Source organism: Lissotriton vulgaris, chromosome 4_1, assembly GCF_964263255.1.
Source record: "Lissotriton vulgaris chromosome 4_1, aLisVul1.2, whole genome shotgun sequence".
In the NCBI taxonomy this organism is placed as follows: Eukaryota; Metazoa; Chordata; class Amphibia; order Caudata; family Salamandridae; genus Lissotriton; species Lissotriton vulgaris.
Window position 1 is genome coordinate 1,733,170,890 of NC_141691.1, and position 16,018 is coordinate 1,733,186,907.

The 16,018-nt window shown below is 47.4% G+C and overlaps 2 protein-coding genes across 3 annotated transcripts in view; one reads left to right on the plus strand and one right to left on the minus strand.

Annotated features, from left to right (window-relative positions):
• Positions 1 to 1,183, minus strand: part of MTERF3 (mitochondrial transcription termination factor 3) — a 257,285-nt gene extending 256,102 nt beyond the window's left edge. For both annotated transcript variants that reach the window (XM_086966030.1, XM_086966029.1), the window contains exon 1: positions 1,004 to 1,183. The gene's annotated coding sequence lies outside the window, so the exon portion shown is untranslated. The remainder of the gene's footprint in view (positions 1 to 1,003) is intronic.
• Positions 1,184 to 2,087: 904 nt separating this feature from the next.
• Positions 2,088 to 16,018, plus strand: part of PTDSS1 (phosphatidylserine synthase 1) — a 320,734-nt gene continuing 306,803 nt past the window's right edge. Inside the window, exon 1 of the mRNA XM_086966028.1 lies at positions 2,088 to 2,492. Coding sequence (XP_086822154.1) covers positions 2,314 to 2,492 — 179 coding nt within the window. The 5' untranslated portion in view covers positions 2,088 to 2,313. The remainder of the gene's footprint in view (positions 2,493 to 16,018) is intronic.

Consider the following 16,018-nt stretch of genomic DNA (forward strand, 5'->3'; position numbering starts at 1 on the left):
GTTCCCCATCCGATTTGAACACATGAATGTACTTTGACATAAAGTTGGAGTAAGTGTGTAAACATGATACATATTTCAGTTTTTTGTTAAGGGATTTCTTCACAGATGCAAGTTACATGTGCAAATATTTTAATACTGAAATACTTACTCCTATGCTACCTGTGGACAGTCCACAAGACCAAGTATGAAGGGTATGCACAGAAATAAAACGCAGGTCGCATAGTCCAATTTTACCTGCAAACATCATACACAGATAGGGAATAAGGAGCATATGGGCCTACATTACATATCTAAAAGAACATTACTGTGTTACCAAGTTTAGGTCCCATTTCATGAACATTCTGACAACTAGACTTGCAGGAGCAGCTTTATGTATCCAGTATGAAGTAAGAAAATAGCTTGCTTTGCTAGACTTGTTTCTTTAAAATTGAAGATCTACTCTTCTTGCGGGTTTGCAAACCAATCGGACCTATCACCAGCATGCTTCCTGAGAATGTCACTTGGAGGGCCACTCCATCGAAACTTTCTTGTATGACACTGTTCTTTCGTGATGCATTCTGCCATCCTTTGGGACTTACTTGCCTGCGCTAAACAAAACTGCTAATAAGCAATACCTTCTATTTGTGTTTTTGTTGATACGGCTTTAAAGAGTTCCGACAGCCTTGACACCTGTGTAGTAACTGCTCACACGAATATATTTCAAATGGTCAGCTGGTTCGCGATTTAAGTAAAACTATGCTACTGAAAAATGGGAGCCTAACAAACGAGATAGATGAGGATCGTACGAACTGCTGTCGATCAAACACCTGGAGCACACTAAAACGTGGCCCACTTGCTTCGGCATGCTGTTAAATGATAGAAACACTAGAGCCTTATGAAATACAATGAATATCTGATAACAAAGATGATCTGTGACTGACCACTACGCCATACAGCTGCTGTATGAAGTTCTAGCACATCTAACAATTTAATGACATGATGACACTGGAGTCTCTGCACTCACCTTTTATGCCTCCACCATCCCCATTAATAACCTTTACAATGTCACAGAACGGCGTGTCCCATCCTGCAGCCGATGGGAAAGGATTTACGCTATTCCTGGCCAGAGGTGAACGGTGCAGCTTGGGGGTACCCGGCTGCAACACCGAGCTGTCAGACACTTTTCAAACAACGTCGCCATGCATTGAAAGGACATGTGACGGCTACACGAGAGGTGCTGATTAGGGTGCAGCCATCTTTGACAGATGCTTGTTAATTTGTGTGTGCGAAACTTTCGGTGATGGATACAAAATAGCAAAAGTCTTACTTATGTGACAACATAATTTTTTAATACATTTCTGTAAACTACTAAAAAGGCATGAAACGTATACACTTATTAGGGGGAAGTCTATGTATTCAAGTACTTTAAAATTGTTTAGAAAAGTGTTTTAGAATCCATGAAGCATATTTTTAAATGTATGTAAGGCTTTATTCTGGTACACATTTCCCGAAATATTTTTGGACTGTGAGAGACATATCTGTTTCAACATGACTGAAGCATTAAAGACCTAGGTGAAGAGCTAGAGATGTTATTCTTTCTTGCTGCCCTCGCATGCGCCGCTCTGAAACAGAAATGGGACTTTAGATATGCGGCAGTCAAAATAATAATAAATAATAATCACAACATCTTGACACTATTGAAAGTACAAATAACGCGGTACATTGCGTAATTATGAGTCTTTTAGAAGATCAGAAAATAGTTTAAACCAAACGTAAAGGCAAAATTACCATTACGCATTTTTAATGGAAGCCTTGAATATGACATTGTAGCAAGTAATTCAATTCTGTATTTGTTCAACCAATATTCATTTTAATGACACTGTATTCGTAATATTTTTATTTCGTTCCACTAAGTAGTACACGGTGTTCCTTTTTTCGAAGATGGCCGATATGTTTACGCTTCTAAAGAAATCACGATTTTAAAAGTCCTTTTTTTATTTCACTGTACTCATTGATTGTGCTGTACAGTTAAGTTGGATACCACAGTAACAGGGAATCACCTTCTTTGGGAGAAGCCATATTATACTGCGGGGGATAACGACAAAGTCGTTGCTTTGTCCAATTCTAGCAGCCTCTTAGCGACCACCCCAGAACGCAGTCACCTTATTGACTGACATTTGCTCTTCTCGCTCTCTCCGAGCTGGTCTCTGCCAGCCGCCAGTCACCGTGCGGATAGTGTGAGGTACCCGTACACCCCTTGCGTTACACTAGTGGTGTGTTCTGCCTCCACCCCCTACTCCCCCCGTGCCAGGGGCAGGCCGGGAGCGGGTGGAGATGGCGTCCTGCATGAGAGCCCGGACGCTGAGTAAAGGCGATGCCAACTACAAGCTGCACTTCAGGATGATCAACGAACAGCAGGTGGAGGACATCACCATAGACTTTTTCTACAAGCCTCACACTATCACCCTTCTGACATGCACCACAATCAGCCTCATGTACTTCGTCTTCACCAGGTGAGGGGCACGAGGATGAGTTATTGTACAGGAGACAGCTGAGTACGAGCAGAGGGGGCAATGCAAATGACAGCAAGTGTGTGGTGGACTAGTGTAGGAGACAGGCGGGACAGGACTGTGAATGAGCGATATTGCTCATCTGAGGACATGAACAGCACAGAGCAGCGTGAAAGAGCTCATTGAACGCACGGAACGAGAGAGGGGCCATTGAGGCGCACCAGTTGACAAAAAGCGAGGGCGTGAGGGGCTCAACGACGGCATGATATAATTGGAACCTGGGAGCGTATAACGCTGGGGATGGTGCACACCGGCTGAATCAAAGCACCAAGGAAAAGAAAAAAAACGCTACATCAGATAGAAACATAGTGTCCCCCAGATCGGTCTATCCGTATGTGAACTAAGCCAAGACCCGAATAAACGGAAATTATTGTATGATGGATGGATTAATCGATTGGCATATATTCCTGCCCCTTAAGTATCACTGTGCGTTGGTGGTTTCAACATCTATTAGTGACCGTAACCAAGATCGTATGCATTGTTTTCTAGTCATATTCTTCTAAAATTACGAACACTTGTATAGCACGTATCTGTCGTTTTATATTTTTATTTGAGTTTTCGGTTGTTGTGTTTGGTAAGTGGTATCGAACACTACCGGTCTGAGCAGCCGTTGAACAATCCACTTCATTGGTCTGTGTTTGACTCCATGGTCACATGTTTTAATATCAGCTGGTCCACTCAGTCTTTAACCCTTCAGAGCAGTGCTGGAATTGGCAAAACCTTACTCAAGTAATCCATATATTGGGGGTTAAGGTGTGGCAAAAAAAGGGGGTGGAGTCACGATGGATGAAGTCCTCATATGCAGACTGACAGTCAACGTTTACTTTTTTCCGTAAACCTCTGCCACAAAGAAATTGGCAACAAGGAGAAACATAATAGTACATCTGTTCTGGCTTAATTGTTTTTAAAGGCTGAATTTGAAAATATCTTTAGCGGTTAAGGCATCTGCTGCAGAGAGCTTTGTGTGCCCTGTAAATCTAGGAATATTAATAAAGATTGGATAATGCTGGTGTTTAATGCAGTTGCTGGCAAGATCTTTGTTTTGTCTAATCACAGTTTTAACCCCTTCGCTGCTGCGGCTATTCCGCTGCAGCGCTAAGGGGGCGGGGCGGCCGCGCGGCGGGTCCATGCTGGTGACGGAACTGTTCCGTCACCAGCCGCGGTTGAGCTGTGCTGATGACGGAGCGGTTCTGTCATGGCCCCGCCCGCTCAATAGAACGCCCAGCGCAGGCGCGGAATCCGCGCTGGCGGGCCATGACAGAACCGCTCCGTCATTAGCACAGCGCCACTGCGGCTGATGACGGAGCGGTTCCGTCATCAGCACGGAAAAGGTTAAAGTAGCAGGTAAGAGTAGCATAAAGTGTTAATGTGTCTCTGGCAAAGCATTGGGGAGCTGATTACGATGTTGGTGGGACCGACACCAAGGTGCCGTCGATCCCACCTAAATCTATAACCACGGTCAGACCCTTGCATTACGATACGGTTGGTTGGACCGCATTCCCCCAGGACCCGACCAATAGCGATCAGATTGCATTCCCCACAATGGAGGCGGTACCTTCTCAGGCACCACCGTGGGGATTACGATCCACCTTTCTGCCAGCTATTTCACAGAGGTACTTTCGAGGTGGAAAGGCCCCCTGTCCACCCTGGCCCTCTGATATGGGCTCTGAGGGACACCTGTGGCTCGCCCCCTACGAATCCCTACACGTGTGGAAGCACCGCATGGTGCCTGCCAGAGTGTGCAGGGATGTTTACAAACATGTGTTTTGGCAATGGTGCTTGTGCTGCTGCCCTTTTCTGAGCCGCAGCACAAGCCTCAATGCAAAGAAGCACGTTTCCGACCACCTCCACGGCTGTCTTATCATAATTTAGTGGGTATGACTACCGGCTGACTGTCGGCCAGTGCCGTTCTCGCAACGATAGTGGTCGGATGCTAATCCGACAGCCATCGTTTTCAGCCCCATTGTGTAACCTACAGATTGTTTTTTTTATTTCATGTTAATAGGTAAGTGTGTTAGTGCTTTTGTCACAGAGATCCCTTTGTTACTTGCAGTTCATATACTCCAATCCTCCTAATATAGTACAGCAAGCTACAAACTGGCATCAAAGACCTGCATGCTAACTGCAACGTATGGGTTTAGAACCTTATTTGTTTCTCAATCTTTTAATGCTGCTAAAATGAATTTCTTTGCATAGTAATAAAGTCTTATTAGTACAGACAACTCCAAGGTCTGTTAGGTTTTAAATCCAGACTTTGTGTTTCTCCAGGCCATGAGTTCTTAAAATGTAGTCCCTGCCAGTAAAGATGATGCGTGACTCCTATACCTTGAAATTCTTATTTAAAAACCTGTATGCTGATTTGCACCCTTGTATAATTTATTTTCAATGTATTACGTGGGCGTGTGATGTAAAGTGATCAGTCACACTGTTGCTTGGGTTAGAATTCCTTGAAAAAACAAAAGATAAGGAGTTTGGCAGCACAGGATCAGTTTCTTTAATTAAACAGTTTGGCCGGGAGAACAGTTACAGGCACGAGGTCCGAGTACTGTCTCAATTTTACATTTGATTGGTGTATTCCTCATACAGGGCCGGCGCTAGGCATGGGCAACTGCCCAAGGCCTCGCACCAGCATGGGGCCTCGCACTGGTGATGTGTCCTGTCGGTTCCTTGGCGATCCATTTCAAAGAAAGGTGTCACCTTTCTTTGAAATGGAGGGGCCCCCCTCCCTTGGCCTCTCAGGGATGGTATCTGGATACATAAGGGAGGGAGACGCTCCCTTCAATTGAAAGGAGACCCATTCACAGACACTGTGGGAGGCCCATTGTCCATCATTTTAGCGCCCCCATAGTTTGAACTTTTAGCCCACAAGCAATTCTCACACCTATCGGACTGAAGGTGCGAGAAATGCTTGTGGGCTCAAAGTTAAAACTGTGGGGGGCGACAAAATGATGGATAATGGGCCTCTCCCAGTGTCTGTGAATGGTCTCCTTGCAAGGGGCCACTTATCTACATTAGAGGGGCCTCGCACATTTCTTTTAGCCCAGGACCTCGCAAATCCTAGAACCGGCCCTGTCCTCATATACAAAATACGATAGGTAATGAAAAGATTCCGGTGCACCTTATTTGGTGAGGAATGTTGGTTGCTGCCTTTAGAGTCCTAAATTAATGGTCAAGGGTTACTGCAGGTTGGTCTCGACCTCGTGTGGACAGTGTTGCCAGCGGTGAACATGTCCAGATGTCCGGCATGGGGAGCTCGTGATCATTATGCAAGCTAGGTCCTGATTGGCTATGTGCTCCTAACACATGTATCACCTGACTTTATGGTGTTTTTAGGAGCGTGCATACCCCCTCCGGCCATGTGTGTTTTATTTGGGCAATCTCCCCATCATTGTAATGTCTCTGCACCTATCTGTGGGATTTATAAAGAGTTTCCTCTCTGAGTGTTTACCTGGCAGCTATGCACCCTCCCACCTGTGACCTATCAATTCGCTATCCCCAGACGTGGGTCTCAGAGCCTACTTGAGTACATCAGCCTCGACTTGCAAATATGTAGAGTTCACAACACACAACTCTGTTAATGGAGACAATATTTCATTTTTATCGATATATGCATAGTTTTCCATATTAACATTGCGAAATTGGGATGAATTGCACTACAAAAGAATTTATAGAAAAATAGTAAGTTGTTTAAATTGTTAATGATGTACTTGCACATAATGATACATCTGACATTTTACAGTTCATGCATCTCTTACATACAGGGTCACTGGAAATATGTGATGCTGCAGCTTTTTTTCAAATAATTATGGATTTGCTGCATTTGGCATCTAGGTATTAGGCTCTATATGGCTCCCAGGCAGGAGTATACCCAAACAAAAAGAAGGGCCGAGGGCCCTTTAAATTCAGCCTTTGTTTTAGGGACAGCTGGAATTTAAAATCTGAACATCCCCACGTGCCCGCACATTGGTGCTTCGCACAGAGAGCTGACCGTATGCAGGGTTTTTTGAATTGAGACCCGGTGTTGGCAAATTACACTGGAACAAATTCACTGTATCAGTGGGGCCACACATTTCCCCGTTCTGGCTCAATGGTAGTTGCCTGATCCCCCTTCATTGCAACACTGCTTCATATGCTGATAAAATGAGAAACTTTAATTTGGATAAAAATAAACTTTTGTTAGTTCTCAATAGTGCCAAGTGCTCTCCTTGGTGGTGAACTTGCATTCCACAAATAGCTTCTTCTAAGGATTGGTCAGTTTACTGTATTGTTTAATGTTGAATAATGGAGTGAATATGATGTAACCAATTCTGCAAAGTATCTTTGTAAGTTACTTTTTCATGCATTTGCTTGTACTGTAGGATTTTGCTGTTTATTTCATTCCACAATAGTGAACTGTTGTCAACTCCCTACTCCGAAGTCTCTGTGCTGTTGGTATTAACATTTTACTGTTGTATAGCTTAGATGCTGCTTTATGTGCATATGGTTGGGTTTAGTTATTGTGGTCTTTTGACCGGTATATGCTTTTTTTGTTGCTGTCCCAGGACAGATAGACATGTTATACATATATTCCACAGCACAAATATGCTAAATTGTCAGCTATTACAATGCTCTGAATAGGGCTTGACACCAAGAAACACAGCATAATCACCCAAATAGAACGTACTACGCCCAATTCAACACATTTCAAATATGATGTTTATACTCTGCTATTCTGTGACTCCCCAAAAGCACTTACCCTCCAAAAGAACATCTTATACATATTCATAAACATCTACCCACACATTAAGAACAAGTATAAGACCTTCAGGCACTATAACACACACAACGTGGAACTAAAGCCATGTAGTAAAGGGGTCTCCAATGTTTTGTGTAATAAGAGCTACTTGTGTTCAATGAAAATAGCACTGTGCTACTAATATTAGTGATGTACTAATTACAACATCAGGCATGGTTACATTAGAGGCCACCCATGCAAGATTACCAGCAGTGATTACCTTGGTGCATCAGGGAAGGTTCTCAACAGCAGCTAAACTTACGAGTTCTGAAAAGACACACATTTTATCTCAAATAAATGCTTTTCAATTTTGGGATACATATCCAAGTTCAACCGAGCAAAGGCTTCTACTTTAGCAGGTTGGGCTGCACTCAGCCAAGCTACTTTTCAGGTAGCTGGAGAGCTACCAGTTGCTCACAAGCTACTCGTTGGAGAAGCCTGATCTAGTATTTGCAAAGTAATGCCAACAGCTCTTCTGCCTCTCCATGTAACTATCTCTTGCAGAGTCAGGATAGCTACTCAGCTATCTGTCTGTTGTGTTCTGTTGGATGTTGGACTGCCCTGTGGGAGCAATGGTTTTCATTACATTACACAGATACATTGTTGCTTTTTCTAATTATGACACTCATGTTATGTTGTTTTGATTGAAAGGTTTGTTCTTTCCTAGATGTGTGCATTCTTTGTGTACACTTCTGGAGGCCAGATGATACCCATGCATTGACAGTGACTATACATTGATCTTTTGGGGGTTTGAAAGGAATGTTCAAAATGACAGGATTGTGATTTGCAGATGTACAAGACATTTCCTATGTTGCTGTAACTTAGTACTTATTACTAATAAAAAGTCTTCCATGTAAGGCGGGTGCTTCTCCGAAGACCTGTACTATAGATGTCGCATTCAGAAGATTAGTGAAGCAGAATAATGCTTGATCGAGGTAGCCTCTGATGGAAATGAGGGTCAGTGTCATATATGAGAAAAAGACATGCAAGGTGACCCACAAAGAAAACAGAAAGTGGAAGTGGAAGAGGAAAGAAAAGGACATGATGATGGTGGCCTCTAACGTACTGGTGAGGCAGAGCTAAAGAAGGAAGAACTTTCATGAGCACCAATAGATCCCATCTGATCAAAGTTATTTGCACACCTTGAAGTAATTGTATAATGAGCATTGTGTGGGTGATAATTGTGTAGCGTGGTGATGCTTGAAAGGTAAGTGCTTTGAAGGTTGAGTTAGAACTGACACAATTCTGGGTGGATGTTTTTCCGCTGATAAGACGTTGGCATGGTTTGCTGTACCTTTATAACCTTTTAGCGTCCCTGTCCCGAAAATGGAAAAGCCGTTCAATAATAGGCCTCGGAGGCGCTCCTGGTTTAGTCTTCCCACACGGTAAGCGATGAGCACGTTCAACCGCAAAGAATTTGCTGAGTCCGGCGGGAGCACGATGGTTGAGGATCAGATCCTCCACAAGAAGGTCAACAGTGGTGTCATCTTGATTTTCCGGAACTCCCACCAAGCGAATGTTGTTCCGCCGGGCCCTATTTTCATATTCGTCCAGTCGTCTGGCCATCAGGTCGTGCGATGATCGCAGGTTACCAATCTCCGACTGTGCGTCCGCCATATCAGTGACGAGACTGGAGGCCTTCAAATCCAAAGCCTTGACCCTCTCATTCGTTTTAGCCAGATCCGCTCTGATAAGTGTGACATCAACAGCCACAGTATCGATTTTGGAGACAATAGCCTCATATTGTAGCCCCATATCAGCCTTCATCCCAGTGATGGCACTCATTAGGTCCTGGAGCGAAACCTCCGATGGCGCGGTAGAGTCCGTCCTGGGGTCCTCAAGAGTACGACCGGCACTGCCGGGGGAACCTTTCGGTTGCGTATAGCGATCCATCACATTAGTCTGGATAGGTCCCCCACGGGTCGGCGTCTTCGTCCTGCGCCTCTCAAACTCAGGTTTGGAAGCTGTGCCCCGAAGGGGCCCTCTGGACCTCGTGAAAATGGCCGATGCTATTGAGATACCAAAGCAGAATTTCAGGCCAATACTGTAGGATGCAAGTTGAGGGATGAAGCAAAAGTAGAGGGATATGGCAGGACAACACAGCGGGTCAAAGCTACACCGACTTGGGAGCCGAACCGCTCTTAGAATAGTCAATCGAGGGGTCAAGGAGAAATCGAAACTGAAAGCGACAATGCGGCCGGCTGGGAGGATGTCCCTAAGGCCGTTGTTGTTGACTTTCTCCTCGGCCCACCAAAGCAGCAGAGTTCTCGGTCTCGATCGGGGGCGGGCCAGAAAGATGAAGTTGATGTAAAATCGGTTCTCGACATCCGATTTCGATTCTTGAAAGGATATCGAAGTCAGCAAGAGTAGGTCTTCAAAAGCCCATAATAAAAATCAGGATATTTCGAGGATAGTTACAGGAGGGCGGCGCGGGTCCCGGGAGCCCTCTGCTTACGCGACCATCTTGGATGCCAGCGTAGCTCCTCCTCTGTATCCTGATTGTTAATATCCTGGAGACTGGGCAATCGACTTCATTTTTAGGTCTGACTTGATATGGCAGCTGTTTGCTGGCCTATTGTACCTAATTCTTTAAATTGTACGTAGAGCAGGTTTTGGCTCCACCTATTCGTGCTATTGGCTATTTAGTGTATAATTCTGCCTCTTATGGAGGGCTTGCATTGCAAAGCACGGGGGACTATTTTACATCTCAAAAGTACTCTTAATCATCACAAAATAAAATCTTTATCTGATAGAGGAATTGTATACAGAAAACAATAATTCTTTATTTAGCGGTCTATTTGTAATATTTCAGTTAGAACTCAAATAAAAGCTATGCCTTTTGGATTTGCCGAAGGTTTTTTTTACACATAATGGAGAAGCAAGCATCATCCATTGAGAATGGATGGGTTATTTTGCCGATGTTGGGCGGAGTCTTGATTTAACACAGAGCATAGTATTACAGCCCCAAATCCTTCAGTTTTGTAACATTCATTACCTCATCGTCCGTCCCTCGCTTCGCTTACTTACAAAATTGAGGCATCCCTGCCTCACCAGACACCCGTACCCACGTGATTTGTCACGTGTGGACTATATATAGCCCCCAGCCCCCTCATACCTCCTGTTTTTTTCTGTCTCACCATTGTGAGACGCGCGTCCCACGCGCTGGCCATTCTGCGGAGCTGCGGTCTTTTCTGCTGTTTTGTGGGCTTCTCCCTCACTTGCTGTTGCCATCCTGGGTCTGGCGCCGCCGACCTGGTGTGCGAGAGCCTTCCCCACCGCGTTTATGGAGTTGCGGTGCACTTCTCGGCGGCTGGGCAGTCGGGTTCCGGGTGACTGAGTCACCGGCCCTGAGTGGCTGGGGCTGTGGTTCTGGTTCGGATGGCCGGAATGGGAGACGGCGGCTGGCGGATGTGCTGTGGCTTCTCGGCTGGCTGTTTTCGGTGCTCCTTTGCGGTAGGGGCCTCGTTTGAGGTCGTTTTTTATACAATTTTGATGTTTTTATAATTGGTTTCTGTTTCTACGAGGCTTCTTCATTGGTTGCCTCGTGTGTCTTTGAATCTATTGGATATCTCCCGGCTGTTGCTGTGTTGCAATTTATTTAAGGGCTTGCCTCAGCTGTTCTGCCCTGTCAGTTTCATTATGGCTAAATGGACTTCGAAGCGCTTGAGGGTTTTGTCTTCCTCTGATGATGATGATGGTGAGGTGCCTGTCCCGGCTCGTCGGACCAGGTCTCAGGGTCTGGTGGATTCTTCTGCCCTCCTGTCTGCTTCTGAGGTGCAGTCCATGATTGAGGATGCTTTGTCTCGTGCTCTGGAGGCGAGAGGTGCTAAGCCAAGGCGCAGGTCTTCTCGTGTTGCGGGGGGTCAGGTGGACTCTCCCTCTGAGGACTCATATTCTTCTTCGGACTCTGCCATGCCTTCTACGTCTTCGGGGAAGTTTGTGCGTAGGGAGGAGGTGCCTGCTATTCTCCAGCACATCAGGGAGAGCTTGGGGTTTTCTCCTTTTGCTGCTCCCATGGGGTCCGAGGACATTTTTCCCCAATATGTTAAGCCTCCTGCGCTCGCTATGCGCTTTCATGGCCGCATCAAGGACTTAATTTCAGGGGAATGGCGGGACCTTGAGCGCGCCTCTGTTCCTCGCTTTTAACAGAAGCTTTATTCCCTGGAGGAGGGGAAGGTCTCTCTTCCTCACTCTGTGAAGGTGGATGCCATGTTGGCCACTCTTATTGGTCGCACTTCTATTAATCCTGAAGATTGTTCGCCTTCGGATGCCACGGATAAAAAGGTGGATGGTGCGCTGAAGAAGGCCTTTTCCCCTGGGAATTTGTCTTTGCATGCTGGCATCTACTCGGCGTATGCGGCGCAGTCTTTGGTGTCTGACTTTGGCAAGCTGGCCACGGCTATTCAGGAGGAGTCGGACTGCTCTGGCTTGCTTGTCCACATGGAGCAGCAGGCTAAGCTCTTGGCTGACGTCTCTTTGGATGTGCTTCGCTCTGCACCCATGACCTCTGGCTCCTTGGTGTTGGCTCGTCGGAACTTATGGATATGTGACTGGAAGGCTTATTCTTCGGAGAAGTCCTCACTCCTTAAGATTCCCTTTGATGGCAAGTTGCTCTTTGGTTACCAGCTGGATAGTATGGTCACTAAGGCCTTCAAGGACCGTAAGCATGCTCTGCCTTACAAGGGCAAGGCGTCTGCCTCTGGTTCTCGCCGTTTTTGGAATCCGGCTCCTTCCTCCTCTGCATCTTTTCAGTCTTCCCGCCAGTCCTCCAGGAACTTTTCTGCTCGTCAATGCCATTTCAGGCCCAGGAAATCTTCGGCCTTGCCTGGTCCCAAGCTTCCGGCGGATACCTTACAAGAGGAAGGCCTGACGTCGACTGTGTTTCGCCCGCAAGTCCTGTGGGCGGGAGGCTGATGTCTTTCCTGGACGCTTGGCGGCTGGATATAAGGGATCTCTGGGCGTTGGCTATTATCAGGAGAGGCTATCTTATAGACTTTGTCGCCGTTCTGCCCGGCTGGGGCACCATCCTTACGCCTATCCCCAAGTCTCCATCCAAGAGGGAGGCTCTGCTGGAGGGGGTTCGGGATCTTCCTTCGAAGAAGGCGATCGTTCCGGTCCCGCTGGCACAGCGGGGTCTGGGATGTTATTCCATTTTGTTTCTGGTATAGAAGGAGTCAGGGGGATTCCGGCCGGTTCTGGACCTGAAGAGGGTGAATAGTTGGGTTTGGACCGTCCACTTCAAAATGGTGACTTTGCAGTCCATCATCCCGTTGGTGGGGGTCCGGGACTTCATGACGTCTATCGATTTACAGGACGCCTACCTTCACGTTCCTGTAGCTCGGGCTCCTCAGCAGTTTCTTCGCTTCGCGGTTGGCAGCTTCCACTTCCAGTTTGCGGTTTTGCCATTCCGCTGAAGTCCGCCCCTCGGGCCTTCACCAAGCTCTTGGCCCCTTTGGTGGCCCTGGTCCACTGTCAGGGGATATATTTGCATCCATATCTAGACGACTGGTTGGTTCATGCTCCCTCTTTCCAGTTGACTATCGATCCCACAGACCTGGTGCTGGCCGTTTTGAGGGGGCACGGCTTTCTTGTCAATCTGGACAAATCGTTCTTTGTTCCTTCCCAGGATCGTCTCTTCATTGGGGCCAGGTTTCGGACAGATTTGGGAGTGGTCACTCTGCCCGAGGCTCGGGTGGCCAAGATTCAGTCTCTTATCCTGTCTCTTCTGTCCGATCCGGTGCAGGTGGCAGCACGTTGGCTGCAGGTTCTGGGGGATATGGCTGCCATAGTGTTTCTGGTTCCTTGGGCCAGATTTCATTTGCACGCTCTGATGGCTCATGTTCTGGCGCATTGGTCTCCCCATTGCCTTCCCCTCTCTTCACCGATCCCGGTTTCCCCTCAGATCAGGTCTTCTGGGTTGGTGGCTGGTTCGGGGTCATTTGCTAAAGGGTGTCTCTCTCTCTCTCTCTCCTCTGGCTCCGGTGACCACCGATGCCAGCCTCTCGGGATGGGGGGCCTGGCTGGGGGTTCATCAGTCCAGGGGCTTCTGGTCTCCCGCTCAGAGGAGGGAGTTGGATGCTGTCCGTTTGGCTCTGTTGGCCTTCTCCCAGTTTCTGCAGGGTTCCGTGGTCCTGGTCAGGACGGACAACGTCACTGCCATGGCTTACGTCAACAGGCAGGGGGGGGACGAGGTCCTCTTCTCTAGCCCTAGTAGCAAGGCGGTTGTTTGGGCGGAATCACATCTGTTGGCGCTCTCGGCAAACCATATTCGGGGGGGGGGGTGTCCAATTCCCGGGCGGATGCCCTCAGCAGGGCCATTCCGTCGTCTGTGGATTTCTGCCTTCGTCGGGAGTTGTTTGTGGCTCTGACGTTGCGTCGGGGTGTTCTGGTGGTGGACCTCTTTGCGGATGTGGGAAATGCCTTGGTGTCTCGGTTCGTCTCCCGCTGTCGGGAGGGGTCGGCCTGGGCGGTGGATGCTCTCTCCTGCCCTTGGCCCCGAGGGCTTCTGTATGCGTTTCCTCCTTTCCCCCTTCTTCTCCGCTTCCTGCTGCGGGTCCGGTCCTCCGGGGCTTCTGTGATTCTGGTGGCTCCAGCGTGGCCTCGTGCCTCCTGGTTTCCTCTCCTGGTGGAGTTGAGGTCGGAGGTGGAGTGGTTGCTGCCTCTGTCTCCTCCCCCTTTGGTCTTCCCGGCGTTTCAACAGGATGTTCTGGGCCGGATGCGCTTGGCGGCTTGGAGGTTCAACGCTTAGGTCTTCTGCGACAAGGGGTTCCGGCTGGTTTGACCTCTACTCTGCAGGCGGCTGGGCGCGCTTCGACCAACAAGTCTTACCTGCGGCACTGGCGTTCTTTCAGTCGGTGTCTTGTCAAAGGTTTGGACCCTACTTCCTCTTCTTTGTTTGAGGTGATGCTGTTTCTTCAGGAGGGTGCTTCCTTGGGCTTGAAGGTGTCTTCCCTTCGTTTGCAGTGGGCTGCAATTAGGGCGTTTAGGAGCTCTTCGGGGAATCCCACGGATTCTGAGGGGTTGGTCAGTCACCTATTTAAGGGTTTGGGTTAGTTCTTCCTGCCCCTCTGCGGCCTTTTCCGACCTGGGATCTGTCTCTGGTCTTGGACGCCTTGATGTCATCTCCCTTTGAACCGTTGATTTCTGTGAATCTGCGCCTGTTGTCCTTCAAGACTTACTTTTTGGTGGCCATTTTGTCTGCTCGCCGCCTGGGTGAACTGGGTGCTCTTTCTTCCAAACACCCTTTTTGTCGGGTTTTTGATGACAGGATCGTGTTGCGGCCGATTCTTTCCTTTCGTCCTAAGGTGGACTCTCAATTCCACAGGGATCAGGAGTTGGTTCTTCCTTCCTTTTTTGGTTCCCCGTCCTCTGACTCTGAGGTGCGGCTTCACTCTCGGATGTTAGGAGGGCTCTCCTGGTCTATTTGGAGCGGGTCGCTGCTTTCCGTCTCTCAGATTCCCTTTTTGTTAATTTTGGTCCTGTGAATCGGGGTTTGCGTCCTTCTACTCCTTCCTTGAGTCGATGGGTTCGTTCTCTGATTTCTTTGGTGTACAAAGAGGGGGGGGGCGCCTTTCTCCTTTGGGGGTTCAGGGTTGTTCCACTCACTCCATGGCTGCTTCCTGTGCGGAGGTCCAAGGGGGTTCCATTTCGGAGATCTGCCGGGCTGCCACCTGGGCTTCCCCGCTGACCTTTGCCTCTCATTACAGGATTGGACAGGAGGTTGTCTGTGCTGATGTCTTTGGACACAGGGTTCTTTCCACTATGATTCCTGAATAGTGTTTTTTCCCTAGTCTTCTGTGTTTTTTAATAAACCTGTTTTTTGCATACCTTCTTTGGTTGTCCTGTTTGGCTTTGTACATCTCAATTTTGTAAGGAAGGGAAGCGAGGGAGGGACGATGAGGTAATGCTTCAATTACTTACCGGTAATTGCATTTCTCTGAGTCCTACTCCCTCGCTTCCCTTACTTACATCCCTCCCTGATGGTCCAGGCCAACCTTTTGGTATGGTTTCGTTCTATGTGGTATTACAGGAGGTATGAGGGGGCTGGGGGCTATATATAGTCCCCACGTGACAAATCACGTGGGTACGGGTGTCTGGTGAGGCAGGGATGCTTCAATTTTGTAAGTAAGGGAAGTGAGGGAGTAGGACTCAGAGTAATGCAATTACCGGTAAGTAATTGAAGCATTAGGAATGCTAAATATGATTCATCGTAAAAGCAGGCGACACTTACTTGGCTGGAAAAACTGTTGCAAGTTTATTATTCATAGTCACACACCTAGAATTAACTTGTGTGATCGCAAAGTTAATCCTTAAAATCTGACACCCATTGTGTATACTAAGCCAGAGCACCTGGGAATAACAATAATTATCCTAGTACAACAATATCTTTGCTCACCATTTTAGCACTCTTTGGCAGCAGCCTCATGAAATTCTTTATTTGTTGCACCCCATGATAGATGGTGTTAAGCCCCTGAGTAGCAATTCTGAATTATGCAATAAAGCAGGGCCACTGGAACTATGTAATTCTGTAGCCATGACATTTCTGTATAAATATGAACTTGTCACAGTTGCTATATAAGACACAGTATTCGGCATAATTCCCACATTTCAACACCAAAAATATTTCTACCTTGAATGGATCATACGTTAGGAGAAAAAATGCCGTACAGTAGCACATCCTTTGCATAGGTTAACT